The sequence below is a fragment of the Berghia stephanieae genome, chromosome 5 (assembly GCF_034508935.2).
Source record: "Berghia stephanieae isolate SIO BIC M18660-M18661 chromosome 5, UCSD_Bste_1.3, whole genome shotgun sequence".
NCBI classification, from domain to species: Eukaryota; Metazoa; Mollusca; class Gastropoda; order Nudibranchia; family Aeolidiidae; genus Berghia; species Berghia stephanieae.
In genome coordinates, this window is record NC_088364.1 from 78,617,081 (window position 1) to 78,637,080 (window position 20,000).

The 20,000-nt window shown below is 34.8% G+C and overlaps 1 protein-coding gene across 3 annotated transcripts in view; it reads right to left on the reverse strand.

Annotated features, from left to right (window-relative positions):
* The window catches only part of LOC144973658 (NACHT domain- and WD repeat-containing protein 1-like), a 22,203-nt gene that overhangs the window by 1,415 nt on the left and 788 nt on the right, over positions 1-20,000 (reverse strand). For 2 of the 3 annotated variants that reach the window (XM_078916383.1, XM_078916382.1), the window contains 13 exons: positions 18,792-18,918; positions 17,587-17,636; positions 16,743-16,804; positions 15,599-15,645; positions 12,536-12,661; positions 11,412-11,497; positions 9,156-9,272; positions 8,320-8,490; positions 7,661-7,847; positions 6,821-6,978; positions 5,572-6,009; positions 1,452-5,009; positions 1-658 (listed from right to left, as the gene is read on the reverse strand). The exon at positions 1-658 is cut by the window's left edge and continues 1,415 nt beyond it. In XM_078916383.1, coding sequence (XP_078772509.1) covers positions 428-658; positions 1,452-5,009; positions 5,572-6,009; positions 6,821-6,978; positions 7,661-7,847; positions 8,320-8,490; positions 9,156-9,272; positions 11,412-11,497; positions 12,536-12,661; positions 15,599-15,645; positions 16,743-16,804; positions 17,587-17,636; positions 18,792-18,810 — 5,250 coding nt within the window. In that variant the 5' untranslated portion in view covers positions 18,811-18,918 and the 3' untranslated portion in view covers positions 1-427. Of the gene's footprint in view, positions 659-1,451; positions 5,010-5,571; positions 6,010-6,820; positions 6,979-7,660; positions 7,848-8,319; positions 8,491-9,155; positions 9,273-11,411; positions 11,498-12,535; positions 12,662-15,598; positions 15,646-16,742; positions 16,867-17,586; positions 17,637-18,791; positions 18,919-20,000 lie in introns of all 3 variants that reach the window. The other variant, XM_078916384.1, reaches the window with a different exon arrangement.

A 20,000-nucleotide genomic window follows, 5' to 3' on the forward strand; every position in this document is an offset into this window, starting at 1 on the left:
TTACAAGGGGTCCCTCACCAACAGCAACATTTAACATGTAGGACAAGACATGACATCGCCTGGTAGGTGATATAACAATTTTTTTTTCTGACAGAGAGAACGCTGTTAACGGCCAGGTACTCATTGTACACCTGAGTACGGTCAGAGAATTTGATTAAAGAGCCTTTTCCAAGGACTCAACTATGTGCCGAGCAAGGCTTGAACCCAGGACCTTCCGATACAAAAGCGAGTATCATACCACTAGAACACATAGCCGCACTATGTGATGACTTACCTACTCAACCTTCTTACCTCACACATACTTATAAGCTTATAGTACATAAGGAATGTCTCTAAAAGTTTAAATATAATAAACTAATCAGCATCAAAAATAACATCATCAACAATGACAAAATAAAAAATAGCAGTAAAACTTAAACCATCTCCATTATTTCTGTAACACCTTTTGCACATCAAACACCAGTACGTGACTCCTATCTGACAACGTGACAGCCACAAGCTTCGTTCCATCCCTTGAGAATCTCATCTGTCGTAATTCCATGCCAACAGATATGGAGAACAGACAATTAGCTGTGGAAGGCTGCCACAACTTGACATATCCTCCAGTGCAGGCAGACGCAATGAGGCCACTGTCATGAGGAAACGTGGCCAGCTTCACCTGAAATACAATTCGTTTTATTATCATTACAAACATAGTTATTCATTCTAAGAACAAAAATTAAATAAACTTCCAATAAAAAAGGGGTAGAAATTTATCATCATCATCATCATCATAAATATTATTATTATTATTATTATTATTATTATTATTATTATTATTATTATTATTATTATTATTATTATTATTATTATTATTATTATTATTATTATTATTATTATTATTATTATTATTATTTTATTATGATGATGATGATGATTATTAGTATTATTATTATTATTATTATTATTATTATTATTATTATTTATTATTATTATATTATTATTATTATTATTATTATTATTATTGTTGTTGTATTTATTATCATCATCATCATCATCATCATCATTATATTATTACTATTATTATTATTATTATTATTATTATTATTATTATTATTATTATTATTATTATTATTATTATTATTATTATTATTATTATTATTATTGTTGTTGTTATTGTTACCATTGCTTTTAAAATTTAAAATGATTGAGTAAAGGGTTTTGTTGATTAATAACATCCTAAATTTTGTCTGATCCTTCTTTTTTGTAGATCACTGATGTACAATGAATACTACTTGATAACTTTCTTATGTTACACTTGATATAATAAAATACATAATGCGAATCTACTCCTGACAGTTTTCTAGTATTAATGTGATAATGATATAGTGAAAAAAAGTCAGCAAACAATAGAAACAAATGGTACTCAACTGAAAAAACAATCAAAATTAGAACAGAATGATGAGACTAACCGGAGATGAATGTTTGCTGTTTGGGGCCTTTTGTCCAACAGGCATACCAGACTCCGCCTCATAGCTGAAGACGTAACCATCTTGTGATCCAACGGCAACATACTTCTGGTTATCAGACATGGTTATCACGTTGTTGTCCCCAACACATTGCTGGCCCAACCACAAAGGACGATACATCTTTGTCATCCGAGTTGTCTTGCTAAGTCTTTGGTCGCACTTACCAGTTGGAATATCCCAGTACATCACCCATCGACGAGTGGAGAGCATCATTTGGTTTCCTGTGTATGGTTCCATGGTGACGCCAAGATGTGGGATTTTTGCCAGATTGTACATTGCGTAAAATGGCGCCCCAGAACTCTGACTTAAATCTACTGCCACAAATCTTTTTTTATAATTTTCTGTTGGGAATTTCCCCATCTTCCTTCTTAATGTCTGAATAGCTTGAAAATCCGCTGGGGTATGTTGCATCAAAAATGCTGCATACCGTTCTGATGTTGACAGAAAAATCTCAGCTGTTACGCATTCAAAATTGATATTAACAGTGAATTTTTTGGAGCTGGAGTTTGATTTGAGATCGTATTGATACAAGACTGGTTTTGATTCTAGAGTGATCATGTACAAAATGTTTTTGTCCTTAGTTAAAACAATATCCATGACTTTATCTGGCAGGTCATTGCAGACGATTTTTCCATCAACCCAATCAAAGACTATAACTTTCATTAGCGTTTTATCCAAACCAACAACTTTATTCTGATTTCCCAACAACAGTTTGGTGGGACTAATGCTGATATCAAATTTTCTGACCAATGATAGACTATCATCTCCTAAGTTCCATACCTGACACAATCTCACCCTGTCAACTGTGATAAGTTCTTTACTATCATTTGAAATAACAAAACTCAAAACATCATCTTGACCATTCAATGTGTCTTTTTGCTTGATAGAAACTCTTTTTTCCACCGCAGATGAATCCGATCCACCTTCAAAGAAATCTCTCACTCCCCAAAGTTTTGCTTTTTTATCTTGGGTCAGCATCAGCATCTGATTGAGGCTGACCACTAAACTCTTTACAATTCCAAAATTTCCAGATCTCGAAGACATTTTCTCCATATTAGGATTATACAAAGTAAAATTGCCATCGTCCCCTAGTACAATGACCTCATCCTCGTCCCAGTTCACTGACCAAGCCCTTATATTTTGTGAATGCTTCAGACCTTTGGTAAGCTGGGAAGTAGAAACATCTAGAAACTTGATATCTGAATCACCTATTTGGAAAGACATGGTAGGATCAGCGGGTGACATTTCCATGGATTTGATTCTACCATCCATTGATGTCTTTGTTAATATAGAAGGCGATTTCACTAATGCTGAAATGACGACACTTTTGCCATCTGCTTGATCACCATAGCAAACAAAATACATGTTATCAGCTGTAATGGCGGACATGTTCGGTTTCTCCATGACCAAGTCAATAGTTTCTTGACCAAATGGTTTCTCTCCTGGAATTTTCCAAGTCTGAATTTGAGTCTTAACATGGGAATCTTGTGAAGATCTGCTTAGACAAATAAGATAGTATGTCAACTGACTCTGGCTTTCTTGACAGACATGAAGATCCAAAATTTTAGTTCCAGATTCCAATTCATGTTGGAAAATAGGTTTAAAATCAGACGAGTTGAAAACAGATACTTTAGTTCCAATTGACAGGGCGATTATCTTGGAGTTCAACGATCCAGTTATAGAGATACCACCTCCAAGGTAAGATTTTATCTTGCTTGAAAAAAGTTCAGTCAAATCCTTTGTTGAGATTTTTCCATCGCTCACATTTAACTTAATCAATGCACTTTGTGGTTCAGATAGATAATATATGACTTTTCCGTCAAATGATAAAAACGGTGACCCACTCATTTCTTCACAAACATGTTTTGTAAGGTCAAAGGTTGAAAGATCAACACAAGACAAAGTGACTGATGACTCATCGTGAGAAAGTTTGTCATTTGACTCATCCACGATAAGACATACTTCATTGCGTTGTGAGAGAATTTGTGACAATCCATCATAAACTTTTTCAGGTTCTCCCGACCTTGGGGCCAGACAAGGATACACGGGAATAAGCAAGAACCTTGGTTGGCACTTCAGAAACGCTTTAGTTTTGGATTTGAGATATTCCAAGTTAACTTCATCTGGCTCAGAGTCAATGAGAGCTAAAGCTTTGAAGGCAAAAATAACAGAATCCTTCAATGCGTTTTGGCACAGAGATACAAAACGAGCCATTTTCTTCACTTCTTTATCTTGCTCCTCAGCCAAAAAACTTTGCATCTCCTCTAAAAGTTTTGCTGCACCTATAGATGCTACTTTTGCTCGTAGGAATTGGAAACTACAATAAGTTACTCTCTTAACAAAATCCTTGTCAATAACACCTAGACAGTGTTTGAGGTGATAGGTCATGGCTTCCAACTTTCTGTTATTGTCTGGTGTTGTGGGTTGTGGAGTTGTATTTCTATCAGCATCTATAACTTCTAAGTTCTTTCTCTGGGTCAAAACAATTGTCTTTTTAACACCCGTCTCTGATGCAAAGAGCTCAAACAAAATTTTATGGAGCTTTTTTCCCATCTCTCCCTTGGCATATCTTTCTGTAGCTGCTTCAATGAATTGCCTGTGGTACCAATAAAGAGTTGTCACACCTTGAGACCGACGCCCAACCAGATACTCCTCAATATCATAGCGAATACGTGCCCAAAGTACAGGCGGTATTCTTACAATGCCAGGCACAGGTGGATCATGATATTTGTAGATTTCAATCAAAGCTTCATCTAAGCAAGACAGAGCATCCTCAATTTCAATCTCACTCAGCCCATTCAAACCTACAGTGATCAAACCTAATGCACCTTTGATACAATTCAAACCAAACTTATTTTCCAGCTTTCCAAAAAGTGAGTTGATGGCTACACGTACAGATTCCGGCAGGTTTAGATTCGACACAGGTGTGAATGAAGACCATGTCAAAGCTTGATCCATGAGAAGTTTGAGATAGAGAGGGCTTGCAGCTTTTTGTACAGTTTTCATGACAAGATTCATCTGGTCTGGTGTTAATGTGCGTTTCTTTGAAGAGAAATATTTATTGACAATATCACGTCCTGTGTTAAGTGGCAAAAGTTGAATTTCTGTAAAGTTTGCAGGTTCGGAAATGACGGATTTGAGATTTTTAAGAATGCCATGTTCTTCTGGTAAAGTCGAAATAATGATTTTCACATTTGGAGGTAGTAAAGTTGGTAACCAGTTTGCTGAATAGGCATCGTTTAAAGACTCGAGTTGATCAAGAGAGTCTAAAAATATAATGACTGGAACTTTAAAGGCATTTGCCACAGAGCGTAAAAACCTAGGGAAATACTGAACCAATTTACGCATTGTTTTGTAAGAGTGTGGCTCCATAATAATTTCTTTGATATCAGCCAACTGCCCACATACACTGAAAATGACGTTGTAGATGTTTGTGGACATTGGAGATGTGCCCAAGAACCGAATCATAGAGTAGTGGTCTCCCTCTATCCACTGGATTAGCTGAAGTGCAAAATATAGTTAAATTAAGATCAATATGGTGATGACGCTAAAATATTCATTAAAAAATAGTTGTTCTTTTTCTCTGTAATTGTTGAAATTAAATTTACAATGTTAAATTAAAAAGGACCAATCTTCATTCAATCACAGAAAAATCTAGTTTCAGTTTTGAACATCTCTTGTGTACATTGCTATCCCAACTAGAGTTGTAAGATACCAACATTTTTAACGTAAACAACTTTAAAATATATAATCAGTCACTCAACACTTATACATGCTACACCTCGAATTTGTAGGATCAAGTCTGCCAGCCTCAAAATATCATTTCTAGCAACTTCAGGATGGTTCTTCTACTTCTGCTACTGCTTCAGTTGTTGTTTTTATTGTTGTTGTTGCTGCTTCTGCTGCTGATGATGAAGATGTTGATACCAATCTGCCACTGACCTTTGATTCCATGTTGTGACAGGCTAAGGCACTGGAATCTCTCAATGCTTTTTTTTTTTCTCCCCTCTTCTTTGACAATATATCATGCTCTTATTTTTATATACAAATAAAAAGTACCAACCTTAGTCATTGCCATTGCCATGACAGATGTTTTTCCCACTCCAGACGACGCATAGATGACGTAAGGCTTCCGATTGGATGAATCGAGGATGTAACCTTTGACCTTGTCCAGAACATCAGCCTGGCCACAAAACGTCTCACATTTTGTCAGACAAAATTGGGCATGGTGAAGCGTCTCACTGTAGTTGGAGTACCATTCCCTCTGTCGTATCAATGAATCATTCTCCAGACTGCCCTCGTAGATTTGGGTCTTGATCCCATCAACAAAATCAGTGACAAACTGGGAGATGTATTTCTGGTGATCTTCAAACTTTTCAGGCTGAATTCCTCCTGCTTGCCATTTAACTTTGTAGTTTTTGACAGAGGTTGATTGAAGGGTTTTGGAGATGTCCATTTTTAAATCTTTCAGTCGCTGATCTATTTTCATGTTTTCTTTAATCTGTTGGATGAACATAAAGCACACATTACTGCAAGGTACATATACAAATATCAAATTGTAAATGATCGATCATTCATTAATGTAACTCATGTTAAACCAATCTCCCCCCCCCCCCCCCTCCTCCTCATCCTTCTCTACTTCCTTGTACTTTTTCTTCATTTTCATCCTTTTCATTGTTGTTCTTCATCTCTTCTGTCTAAACACAATGTTTACACATGAAAACAAAAAAGACAGAAACAAAAATCTATGTGTTTTCCACTCCTTTAAGTTTAACCATTTCATCTTTTGTGAAAGTTACATAGTTATTTAAGAACGCATGTCTTTATTTACACCTTTTAATTGTCATATGTTCATATCATTGTACTATTTTACCAGTCTTCCCTTTCATTTACCCATCTCCTCTCTTTTTCTTCTTATAACTTATAATAAAATGCGTACATGCTTTTAATGTACTTTCGTAACTGACAGAGGCCAGATGCCAAAACATTGTTTTTGTGCGTATTGCTCTGTTCCTCTACAGATGTGATCCACTTCCTCAGTCTATGTGAACCAAATGCACAACAACAAGTTGAAACTAAAAATTTAGGTTTTCCGCACTTAGGAATATTTATGAATTCTCATCAATAAGGGAAAAAAAAAGCCTAAACCTGAGTATCATACATCTGACTGTAAATAAAATCATCCACACCAAAATCACCTAGAAAATACAATTTCGAAGCCGTACAACAAATAATATGAGATGTTTAAATTATTTTAATCAATCTATAAAATCTTAAACAGTGTTCATTTGTGCAGGTGATGTCTTGATAACCTTTCCATTTTCTATGATAACTTCTTTGTGTCTGTTTGCAAGTTCATCTGTAAGTCTGTCTCCCTCCAGACCTTCGAATTGCCTCAGAAATGCAAGACCTTCCATCTTACTATTTGCATCACCTTGGAAAAGGCCACATCTGGCTTCATGCTCTGTCACTGAAAAGATAATATGGAAACAAGTTGTTGAATCAAAATTTTAAAAAGGAATAAATAAAAATGAATATAACAGCTTAAAAAAAGAACAAAATACCAAACACGGAACGTTTTGGGTATAAAACCCTTCTTCAGCTAAAAAGTTGAAGAAGGGCTTTGAGCCCAAAACGTTCCGTGTTTTGGTATTTTGTTCTCTTTTGAAGCTGTTCTATTCATTTTTGTTTATTACTTTTTACAGTCTACAGCTTCTAGCAGCTTGGTATCACTTTGAATCAAAACTGCCAAGTTTGTATTTCAAATAATGGTTGTGACAATTCCTAATATTCCTTATATTCAATTAATTTGGTTCAGAAACTTTGATAGTTTCTAGAAATGGAAATATGTATTGTTTTCTTTACAACATAGATAATGAGGATTGATAAGCAATTCAAAACCGTCATCTTATCAAATGAATTCATCATCAAGACCAGTTTCAAAGGAATTCTCATAAAAGAGAACTAACACAAGTGGAGCAAGTTTGGAGATTGTTTCACTGATTGACCCCAGTTACCCAATTGCCAATATTACAATTGACAACTGAACACAAAATGTGTAACCAGTCTGCATTAGACATTGCTTGGACCAATATCCCCCGCCTTATTTCTTTTTGTTATCTTCGTGGCAAAACATTTCACTCTCTACCTACCAGACATGACATAGAAATGTTGTCGTTCCTTTGACAATTTGCCCTTCTCTGCTGCAGATGTTGCTGCCCTGTGGATTGTGTTGAGTAGAGTTGTCTCTATCTCACTCCAAGCCTTTACGTCTGCTGCATGTTTATCTTCCTGGCCTGGTGTGTCATTCAGGAAGTTTGGAAGCTGTGATGTGACGGGCTGAAACATTGAGGATGGAAGTCGATCTATTAATTCTAAATAACGTTTAAAGAAATTATTGCGCCACCAGAATAAATTAAATTATTTATTTTCCTCTTACAAAGCAATGTTTAAAAGATGCTAATTTTCCATAATGAAAATTTATTGACTTGAAATACTGGGGGGGGGGGGGGGTGGGTATTTTTAGATATTGTTTCATTAGAAATAAATATATGGTTCCATTTGCTTTCTCTGAACGACTGGTATTTGGGTAAGACAAAATATAGATGAATGGTTGGATGTTCAGGTCTTGAGATAGCAATCCAAGAGACGATTTGGTACAATAATGGTATTTGGTACAGCAAATGTTTTTCATATTGCTTCAAATAACAGTTTCTTGGAGTGGAGTAATAATTGTTTTGATTTAGGCATTAATCATTAAAAACAAAACAAAGAAAAAAGAAAATCAAAAGATGGGCACCATTATACTTACTTGTAGAAAGTAGACTGGAGGACAAGAGTTATCATCTTTAACATACCACGTGTCCAATATGGCTGTCCCATCTAGGCCAAGAGTCTTGGCCTCCTCTTTCAAAATGGTGTACTCATCAACAGAAATTTCATATGGTAATGGACAGAATCCATATCTATTGCCTATAATAGCCTGTGGACCAAAAGAACATTTTTGACGCTTTTATACTAGTTTACTTTTGAAATAATTTCATTAAAGCAATAAATGGGCCTCATCGTCACTTTCCACTTAGCAAAAGGAGTTTAAGATTTAAAACTTCTAAGACTCTTTTATTTCGAAATAACACCATTCACCATCCTGTATTCATTCCCATCACCCTTTATTATCTGAATGGACTGAAATGTATTGGGTGCATGTGAAAAACATTTCAGTCTGTTCAAAAGATAGTTTGATCATACAAGTAAACCAAAATAAAAAAAAAAATAAAAAAAGAAGAAGAAGAAGGAATGAATGAATACATAAATACTCAAATTAAATAGAAAAATCCAAAATAAAAGTTTTTGAGGTACTTAGTTAACCCAAAGACTCTCCATGATAAGTGTTTTGAAAAGTAAACAAAGTGTGGTCAGTTTGAGAGACAGTTCAGAACTTTAACCCCCCGCACCCCCTCCTCCCTTCCCACCCATAAAAAAAAACAAAACAAAACAAAAAACATAACCGCAACTGTCTTTCATTTTATGATTAAGTCAATTGCCTCAATCCTCAAGTCTATAATCATTGCACTTGAGTTTTTAAATCACAAGCAGGAAACATAAAAGGAGTAGAATAGTAGTAATAGGAAGAAAAGCAAGTCTTACTATACACCTGGGTCCCAGTGACACCTTTTTACAATTCTCCAATTCAAGAAGGCAGATTTTTGTTGTGAGGTGGTTGTTGGTAGCTTCTGATGTCACTCCCCATCGTAAGTCGACAACCTGGGAAGGGTAAAAAAAAAAAAGAAGGTAATTATAATGGAAGTTGGTCACCCCAGTCAAATTTTACAGAACAAATTGTAAAGATTGGATGGATAGGGATGAGACGGGTATTTTTTTTGCTTTTTTAAAACTAAGCATTACAAAAGTAGGACTTTCGACCCACATATTCCGGGATAAGATAGGCAACAAAAGCTTGGAATATTAGGTAAATAAGGAAAAAATAATATTAGATGACACCACATTATGATCAGTTGATACCTCACATGTTTACAGCGAAACTGAGTTTGATAAATATAGAACGAGAAATCAATTGAAGGAGAAAAATACAAAAACTGTAGTAGCACCTAACAGCCCGCATGTTGTTCTCTGTTCTCTGTGGCATATCACTTGGACGTAGCCTCCCACACAGTCCTTCGGAAGAAGTCTCTGTCTTGTGCCCATCTGCCACATTCCATCACGCCGTTGTTGAGCCATTCCTGTATATCCTGTTGCCATCTTCTTTGTGGTCTTCCTCTGCCTCTTTTGCCCTCCGCCATGCCCTCCAGTACATCTCTCTCTAGTGTGTCGTGTCTTTTCAGGTGCCCAAAGTAATTGAGTTTCAGCTTTTTTATCTTACTCATTAGCAGGGACTTTTTTCGTCCTAGTGTTTTCATGATGTTTGCATTGCTTTCTTTGTTTGTCCACGGGATGCGTAAGATTTTTCTATAGCATTTCATTTCGAAGGCGGTTATTCTCTTTTCTGATTCTTTGGTTATAGACCATGTCTCGCATCCATATATTGCAGTGGGAAAAATACAGGATGTTAGGATCTTCATTTTCAGTCTGACTTCCTCGCTCTTCCAGATTGCCATCATTTTGTTTAGTTTGTTGCTTGCAATTGCAAGTCTTCTCCTGATATCTGGTGCCGATTTTCCATTGGCTTCTATTTGTGCTCCAAGGTAAATGAAATTTGTAACATTTTCCAGTTGTTCTCCTTCTATTTCGACCTGAGCAGTGCTGCTTTTATCTGTGCTCATTATTTTCGTTTTCTTTGCGTTTAATAATAGGTCTTTGTCTTCACTATGTTTTTTTTTACCGATTTTACTAGTTTGTTGAGACCTGTTGATGTTGTTGACAATAGCGCCGTGTCGTCTGCATATCGTAGGTCAGAGATCTTCCTGACATTTATCTTAACGGCACTGTACTCTTCATCTTTTTCTTCTGTCATTACATCACGCATTATTGTTTCGGTGTATAGGCTGAATAGTGAAGGAGAAAGGATGCACCCCTGCCTCACTCCCCGCTTTATTGGGAACCATTTTGTAAGTCCATATTCTAGTCTAACCGATGCTGTCTGTTGTTGGTAAAGATTGTTTATGAGGTTGACTATTTTGTAGTGGCAGTTTAAGTTCTTCAAAGTTGTTACTATTTGTTCGTGATTTACGCAGTCAAACGCTTTGCTGTAATCTATGAAGCACATGTGTAGATCTATATTTGCCTCCCTGCTTTTTTCAATCAGTGTCCTGATATTAAATATTTGGTCTCTTGTTCCCCTGTTTGGTCTAAAGCCTGCTTGAGTTTGGCTGACTTCTTCCTTCACCACGTTCTCTAATCTCTTCAAAATAATAATGTGCATGTATGGTTTTATTTATTAAAATGTAATAAATGAGCACTTAATAAGTGCAATCTTGCATTCAATGAGACCTTGGACACAATGAGAACCGACATCTGATTCTGCAAACACCGTTACATGAATTTCCCACAGTTATAATTTCCAAAGATTGATAAGAAAGGAACAATGAAAGTAAAAAAGAAGAATAAATAAATGTTTGGCGAAAACAATATATCTAGTAAGGTATACTGATTCATGCATAGAAGATATAAAGAGTTGTGACTAATCCTATTAAAACAGTATTTATGTTGGTGTGGTTAAGATAATAAAATCTGAATTTGCAGTCAAAATTATGTGACATAGGCTAACAATGCATGCTTCACTGAAAAGAATTTGTAATCTTTCTTACAATGAAAAAATCTGAAATTTCGCATTTACAATCAATTAAAAATTATACCAACGTTTTGGCAAAAGGTTCACCTCAACATAATACCAGATTGAGGCTATAAATCACATTTGTACTGTGTTTAGTTTATGACATTTCTTACCTGAAAACTGAGTCCAAGGCTAGCACAGTAATCTCTGAGTTGTGGATATGCCTCTCTAGCCAGGCTGTTTCTTTCAGCTCTCATGTCTGAAACAGAGTTCCAATATTATAATTTAATTTGTCAGAGATTGTAAAAATGTTGAAAAAAATAATAAAATATATTACACAACAAATATTAAAAAATACTGTAAACGGTAAAATCAATAATGATGATATTAGAAGCCTTATCACGTCATGGCAGGAATAAAATTGTATCTCGATAAATTAAATTCTGCAGTACAAATCTCAAATTGATAGATTTCGGGTAAATAGCAACATGAAATAATCAGTTATCTTAAAATGGAATTTTGGGATTGAGAACAGACAAACGCCTGAAATATACCACTCCTGTTTCGTTTAAAATGAACTATAACACCATCATTATTGAAATTGGCTATCAAATGGTTATGTTGATTGATATTTGTATTATCCACGGACATTATTTAAAGCATCCCTGTCTTATTGCTAGACCCTGATCACGAATGTGCAACGCAAGGCAATTTCGGTCTGTGAGACTCTTATTGGTTACAAAAGCTCATAAAGAATACAAATTGTTTAATGATTTTGTGCACATCAACAGCAGGGAATATCAACAGACATAAAGCTTATTCCAATGCATGTACAAATTCAGCAACGATCTCAGCTGATAGCTATTTCACCCTGAAATATTTCACACATTTCTAGCAATAAATCAGATCAATTTTAAAAATAACAGTTAAAAAACACGAAAGCAATCGACTTTATACTTTGACACTATCAATCTGCAAACAGTCAGAGTTATTCCTGCAAGGTATTCATTTTACACCTTAATATGGTGAGAAAATGTGAGTTAAGAGTCCTCTCCAAGAAATCAACTTTGCATTTTGCATTTTGGCTCAGAATAGAGACCTACGGGTCAGAAGTCGTATGTCATACAACAACACCACAAAGCCACCCAATGCTGATGCCAAGAGTAAACATTTATAAAGTGGTGGACGACTTCTAAAATCTAGTTTTCTGTACATCGGAATATACATGCTCTCCCTTGCATATTTCACAAGACCTGTGCTTCGATACAGAATTGTTTTAAACAAATCAAAGACATACCAGAAAATGTAGAGCTGATGAAAATTCGAACTGTTGACCTTGGAGTTGGGGGAAAGTCATCCAGTTTTCCTTCCAATACTCGAGAGAATAGTCTCTCTGCTTCAGGGTTAAAGGTGAGTTTAGGAGCTGATCGGGAGAGGGATGAGGGATTGGAAATGGAAATCTCGTAAACTTAAAACTCTATTATATGTATTATTCCTTTTACGATATAAACACTTAAATAGGTAAATAATTGAATGAACGAATGAACAAATGAATTCATAAATAAACAAATGATAGTTTAATATATTATGTGCTTCATCTGTTCACTTCTTTATGGCCTTGGTGATTGCTTCTAGTCACAATACATCTCTGAATTGTCATTAGGGTATTGCAGGAGGAAAATATGGATTTAGAAAATTAAGGTGTTTATTTGTCTATTTATAAGCAGACCATAAGAGCCAAGTTAGATTCTCTAATTAATTAATTAATTAATACTTTAGAAACTTACTTACAAATGTATTATGTTAGAATGCTTGTTGCTTAGGTCTTTCTTTTAAGTCTATTGACTGTATGAATACATGACAAGAATGTGGACCTGTGATACTAAAGCATAGTCTCCATAAAGGATCAATAAAGTATATTGTACCTTATCTTATGAGGCCTATGGAGTCAAGTTATTTCAGTTTCTGATTCGTGAAACAGACAGATAAGATGCTAGTCTATGTGAAAAATACTTTTCACAAGATTTTATACCTGGATACTAAACCACTTCTGAGTAGATAGAAAAAAAAAACATCGACAACCTAGATTGGGACTCATTTGTTTATAACAACAACAAAAATTGAGCTTTTGTTTGGTATCCATTAAATGTCCTCAAAGTCAAGAGCAACAATCAACATGCAATTCGAGGCATGACGACTGCAAGACTTTATTACAATTTTTTTTGACAGTGGTAACACTGTTACTTCTTCTTCTTCTAGGTTCCATGCCTGGTCCAGGCTTCGGATACTGCATGAATTATCTCTCTCCATTCCTCCCTGTCTCTTGCCTTTTCAAACAGCTCTTGGATTGTTAGGCTGGTGAAGCCCTTCAGTTGGTCTATGAGTGTTTTTCTTTGTCTCCCCCGGGCGCGTTTACCAGGTATTTTTCCACAACTTGCCAGGTATTCATTCTTATCTTTCCTTACTATGTGTCCGAAAAAGGATAGTTGTCGATCCACTATTAAGGGCATTAGTTTCCTTTGTTGGTATGTTTGTTTTAGCACTTCTTCCTTCGTTTTGTGTGCAGTATAGGATATTCTCTGCATCCTTCTCAAGCACCACATTTCAAAAGCTTCAATGTTCTTTTGTGTTTCTGCATTTGTAGTCCAGCTTTCGCATCCGTATAACAAGATTGGCCACACGTAGCACTTCAAGACTCGGAATCTAATCCCGAACGACATCTGTTTGTTTTTCAAAATGTTTCCCAGGTCCATGAAGGCCTGTTTGGCTTGAGCTATTCTTGCTCGTATGTCTCGGTTACATCTTCCATCTGTTGTCACTATTGAACCTAGGTATTTAAAACTTTCTACGTTGGTAAGTTGCTCGCTGTGAATCGTTATATTGCAGGTGTTGTTGTTTTCGGGGTTTTTCTGTATTACCATGCATTCCGTTTTGGTGATATTCACTTCCATTCCCTTGGCTTCACTATCTACTACCACTTTGTCAACAATCTTTTGAAGTTGGATTTCTGATGTTGCAATGAGTACCGTATCGTCTGCGTATCTTATATTATTTATGTTGTGACCTCCCACTTTTATTCCCTCCATATTATTTATGCCCCTCATGATTGTTTCTTGGTATAGATTAAACAGATCTGGTGAGGCAACACACCCTTGACGGACTCCTTTCTTAATAGGAATGGAATTTCCTGTAGTTTCCGATTTTGATAGATGCCTGCTGGGTGTAGTATAATGTTTGCATGAGTCTGAGGTCTTTCTCATCAGCGCCAATGGAGTGCAGTTGTTTTAGTATTTCTTCGTGGCGTACTCTATCAAAAGCTTTTTTGTAGTCGACAAAACAGAGGTATAGTGGGGTCTGAACCTGTATAGCTCTTTCACTTAAAACACGGAGGAGGTATATTGCGTTCCTTGTCCCTCTGTCAGGTTGGAATCCATATTGTTCTTCTGCGATTTCGGGGTTAATCTTATTCCTTAGCCTGTTGATAATTATACGCAACAGTATTTTGTTGATGTGGCTTATTAAACTTATAGTTCTAAAATTTTCACATCTGACTGCACCTGCTTTCTTTGGTATTGCTATGAAAATAGAGTTACAGAGATCTTCTGGAATTTTCCCAGTATTGTATATATTGTTGAATAATATGTGAAGTTCATCAATTGCTAGATCTCCTAGGCTTTTTAATACCTCTACAGATATTTCATCAGGGCCTGTTGCTTTACCATCCCTCATTCGTTCCATGGCATGTTCAATTTCACTTTTGGTGATGTTTGGTCCGCTTAATGGTTCTTTGAATTTCAGTGGTGGTTCATTTCTATTTGGATCATTGTACAGTTCGCCTATGTATTCTACCCATCGGCTTTCTATATGTTGTTCTTCAAATACTGTTACTTACCAGGATCTAATTTTATACCTGAGAATGATGAAAGAACGCAGGCATTCCAAAAAATTAGCTATACACAGCGGTGTTCGAATAAATAAATTAAAGTGAGTTTTTATATAGCGCAATATCCACTTAACATGCTCAAAGTGCTTTACAAGGGGTCCCTGGCCAACAGCAACATTTAACATGTAGGACGGGATATGACGCCTGTTAGGTTATATTACATTTTTTTCGGACAGAGATAACGCTGTTAACGGCCAGGTACTCAGTTTACACCTGAGTATGGTGAGAGAATGTGAGTAGAGAGCCTTCTCCAAGGACTGATCTATGCGAAGAGTGAGGCTCGAACCCAGGACCTTCTGATCCGAAAGCGAGTGTCATACCATAAGACCATGAATAAGGGACAAATTTGTCCCAAAGGGAGTGTCATACCACGAGGCCACAAAGCCTCACAAAGAATTGTAAAATATATTTACCTACCATTTTGTTTGGTTGGTTGAGAGAAAAGTGACTTAGTCACAGGTTTCCTGCGAGGGAAAAAACAAATAAAAAATGATGAGCATAAAATTGGTTGAATTTAGATGATGGACGCTTAATTCATTTTGAGTTGGATGTTGTATACTGTGCGAGTGGATAGACCGATGTTTTACAAGATACACAAGTAACTACTGTGTGAATGTGTATTTAACTTCAAACACTTATGGCTATTGCCTGAATACTAGTACATCCATTTTGGTCTAAGATATTTTTTGGGTCACACTGTTTCAACAAATCCATATTTCAATAGCAGCTCTGCCACACAAAAATTATTTTTTAAAAATTGAGCTTTTATATAGCACAATATCCACTAAACATGCTCAATGCGCTTTACAAGGGGTCCCTGGTCAACAGCAACATGCAACGTGTAAGATGGGACATAACGCCTGTTAGGCGGTATTACAATTTTTTCGGACAGAGACAACGCTGTCAACGGCCAGGTACTCATTTTACACCTGAGTTCAGTGAGAGAATGTGAGTAAAGAGCCTTTTCCAAGGACTCAACTTTGCGCCGAGTGAGGCTCGAACCCAGGACCTTCCGATCCGAAAGCGAGTGTCATACCACAAGACCACATAGCCGCACGATTAATACATTTATATTTCATTTTTTTATTTTTCAAGTGGAGGTGAATATGTTTTTACTTGCAGTGTTTGTGAAGTTAAAGGAATCTTACTCAGCATAATTATGACGCACAGCATGGTTTTTAATTTGTTCCATATACCAGGTTGCTACGTAAATACTACTAAATGAATATACTTACAATAATATGAAGATATTGCTATATTAAAGATATTTGATAAAATATATTGTACCAATAGTCTGTCACTTATCATTCAATTGTAAGATCCTGGATTCAAATCACAGAGGAAACCTTTGGATTTTTGCATGTAAAATAGAGTGTTAAAGACTAAATTACATTATCCATATTCAAACAATTTATAATAGCAGTGCTTAACTAAAACACTGGAAAAATTATTTTCCTTAATATATAAAGATAGTTCTATTCAGTCAACCCTCTATTTTGACCCCTTATATCAAGAGCAGTGTCTTCATTATTAATGCAAAACAAACTGATAGTAAACTAACCTCTCAAATTTAGCAGCTTTTGTACGTTCCCTGACCTCTTGACTCTTTGCAGCCACTTGCAACTGTCAAAAGGGTTTTAAGAATAGTATATTGAACAAGCTGCCCTTCAAACTTCTGGCCTTGGCTGTATAATTTATTTTTACAGTTGTGAAATAAATAAGTACACAGAAACAACAATAAATAAATAAACAAATAAATCAATCAATAATAAATAAGTAACTTCAGAATTTGTGGAGAAAAGAGATTAGGCTGAACAATACCCCCCCCCCCCCCCCCCCCCCCCCCCCCCCGCCAAAAAAAAAATGAAATAAAAATTACATATTTAAAAAAAAACTTCCAGTACACAAAATTAACTTCTTATAGATAACGGAGATCAAGTGAATATAACAAATTCAAAAAGAGAAGACAGATGCATAATATGTACAATATGTGTGTCCCTCAGGCTTTGCTACCTGCCTAACCAATTCTCTGAAGCCCAAACTGCAGCACTTTTACTGGAAATGGTAAAGTATCAGATAAACCATTTAGTCTTGTCATGTAAGGATGAAAATGAAAATAAAAGTACTTAAGACTCCCAATTCCTAATTCAATAGAAGATTCAAGTCCTTGCAAATGTTTTCAATTCAGTACTGCGCACTAGGCTTTGAAGTGACCTTTGCGATGCTTTCAAGAATTGATTGTCAAGGGTGAATCTTTGCATACAGTTAAAAGGAGAAAATCGTAGGGGCCTGTGACAATTACAGATATGTAGGTGTTCAACGTTTTGAGAAAATAACTACTATCAGACCTCTCCGGTTTTCCATTGAATACTTAACAGTGGCAGATGTCTTCCTGTAAAACTCACTTTTGGCTCTGTCGGGTTGGTGAAAGATGAAAGCCGCTTTTGGACCTTGGCTGTTGAAAGAAAGCATAAAGAATTAAATAGTGATATCAATTTTATTCGAAGATTTCTATCACAGTAATCAACCTTTGGCTTAAGCCAACTCCAAAATTACTGCAGGGACCATTCTAATTCTTATTTTTTTCTTAGGCGCTTTTGCAATTCATAAACCAGTTGAAGAACGATGTTCTATTTTATTTTTTATTACTGATTAAACATTTTTTCTCAACCATTAACTATGATGTCCCTTGCACCAATACGCATTGTCCTTGAATTAAACCTTCTGTGAAATTTGGGACTTTCGTGAGTTGGTAAGAGTGTAAAAATAGAAAAATTGTCAATGTCAATTTACTTGGAGTTTTTAATCATTTATAATAATGTCTGTTTTACATGATACGACTGTGCCTCTGTGTCTGACATTATCGGCATACTACTACTACAACAACAACTACTACTACTACTACTACTACTACTACTACTACTACTACTACTACTACTACTAATACTACTACTACTACTACTACTACTACTACTACTACTACTACTACTACTACTACTACCACTACTACTACTACTGCTACTACTACTACTACTGCTACTACCACTACTACTACTACTACTACTACTACTACTACTACTACTACTACTACTACTACTACTACTACTACTACTACTACTACTACTACTACTACTACTATCACTACTAATAATAATAATAAAAAATAAAATAATAACATTAATAATAATAATAATAATAATTATTATTATTATTATTATTATTATTATTATTATTATTATTATTATTATTATATATTATTATTATTATTATTATTATTATTATTATTATTATTATTATTATTATTATTATTATTATTATTATTATTATTATTATATTATTATTATTATTATTATTATTATTATTATTATTATTATTATTATTATTATTATTATTATTATTATTATTATTATTATTATTATCATTATTATCATTATAATGATGATGATGATGATGATGATGATGATGATGATGATGATGATGATGATGATGATGATGATGATGATGATGATGATGATGAAATTACAGTTATAAAATATAAATATTCTCTCTATTAATAAATTATCCCAATGTCACAAACACGATAAAAGAGTCAACACAATTCAAAACTTACGTCTTTCCTTACTGGCCATTTCATGAGATAGTGGCTGACTTTATTCAGAAACGAGTATTTCAGACTTTCTCCAAAATTGATTTAAGAGAGAGGACAGACCCTACTTCACTTCATTCAGTCACCTGATCTGAAAATAGCGATAAAGGTAAAATGGATAACGTTAAATGAAATTGTGCTGATCGGAGGTCGAATCAATCTAGATACCAAGGAGAGATGTGCCAAGGTTATTGAATAATAATAATAATAATAATAATAATAATAATAATAATAATAATAATAATAATAATAATAATAATAATAATAATAATAATAATACTGATGATGATGATGATGATGATGATGATGATGATGATGATGATGATGATAATGATGATGATGATAATAATAATAATAATTTCTAATAATAATAATAATGAGGACAATTACAGAGCACTTTATGTCGAAATCTCAAAGTATGATCCAGTATTGAGATCTGCTCCTCTCCTTTCCTTTATATCTCTTTCCAATGAAACTCTTCTCAAGGGTAAATTTTTACATAAACTTTTTTCTTTCATCATATTCCTTTGAAATGTTTTTATTACCGTATGGATTTGATTGAACATAAAAAGCCCTTAGGGGTTTCTTAATTAAAAACAAAATCTTGGTGTTCCAAGCCGATATTGTGCTGGGGCTTAATATTTAATTATAGTCTGCCCTTTGTCTGATAAAAAATAAAGTGACTTAATGCTAAAGCAAGGAATCAGATTATTTTACAGTTGTGTTACATGCAAAAGCTTGTTTGAAAAATTATTTTTAAAAAAATGAAATCATGAACTTATTGTCTATAGGAAGAAGTTATCGAAGTATGGGATAAAAAATACACCCATTATGTTATTTATACGATATGTTCATTTAGTTGTTTTCAATGTTTTGTTCTTTCTTTTATTTAAAGATAAAACCCACACTCCTAACATGAAAGTTAGAAGTTATAGTTAACATGATGATGATGATGATGATGATGATGATGATGATGATGATGATGATGATGATGATGATGATGACGATGAAGAAGAAGAAGAAGAAGAAGAAGAAGAAGAAGAAGAAGAAGAAGAAGAAGAAGAAGAAGAAGAAGAAGAAGAAGAAGAAAGAAGAAGAAGAAAAGAAGAAGAAGAAGAGAAGAAGAAGAAGAAGAAGAAGAAGAAGAAGAAGAAGAAGAAGAAGAAGAAGAAG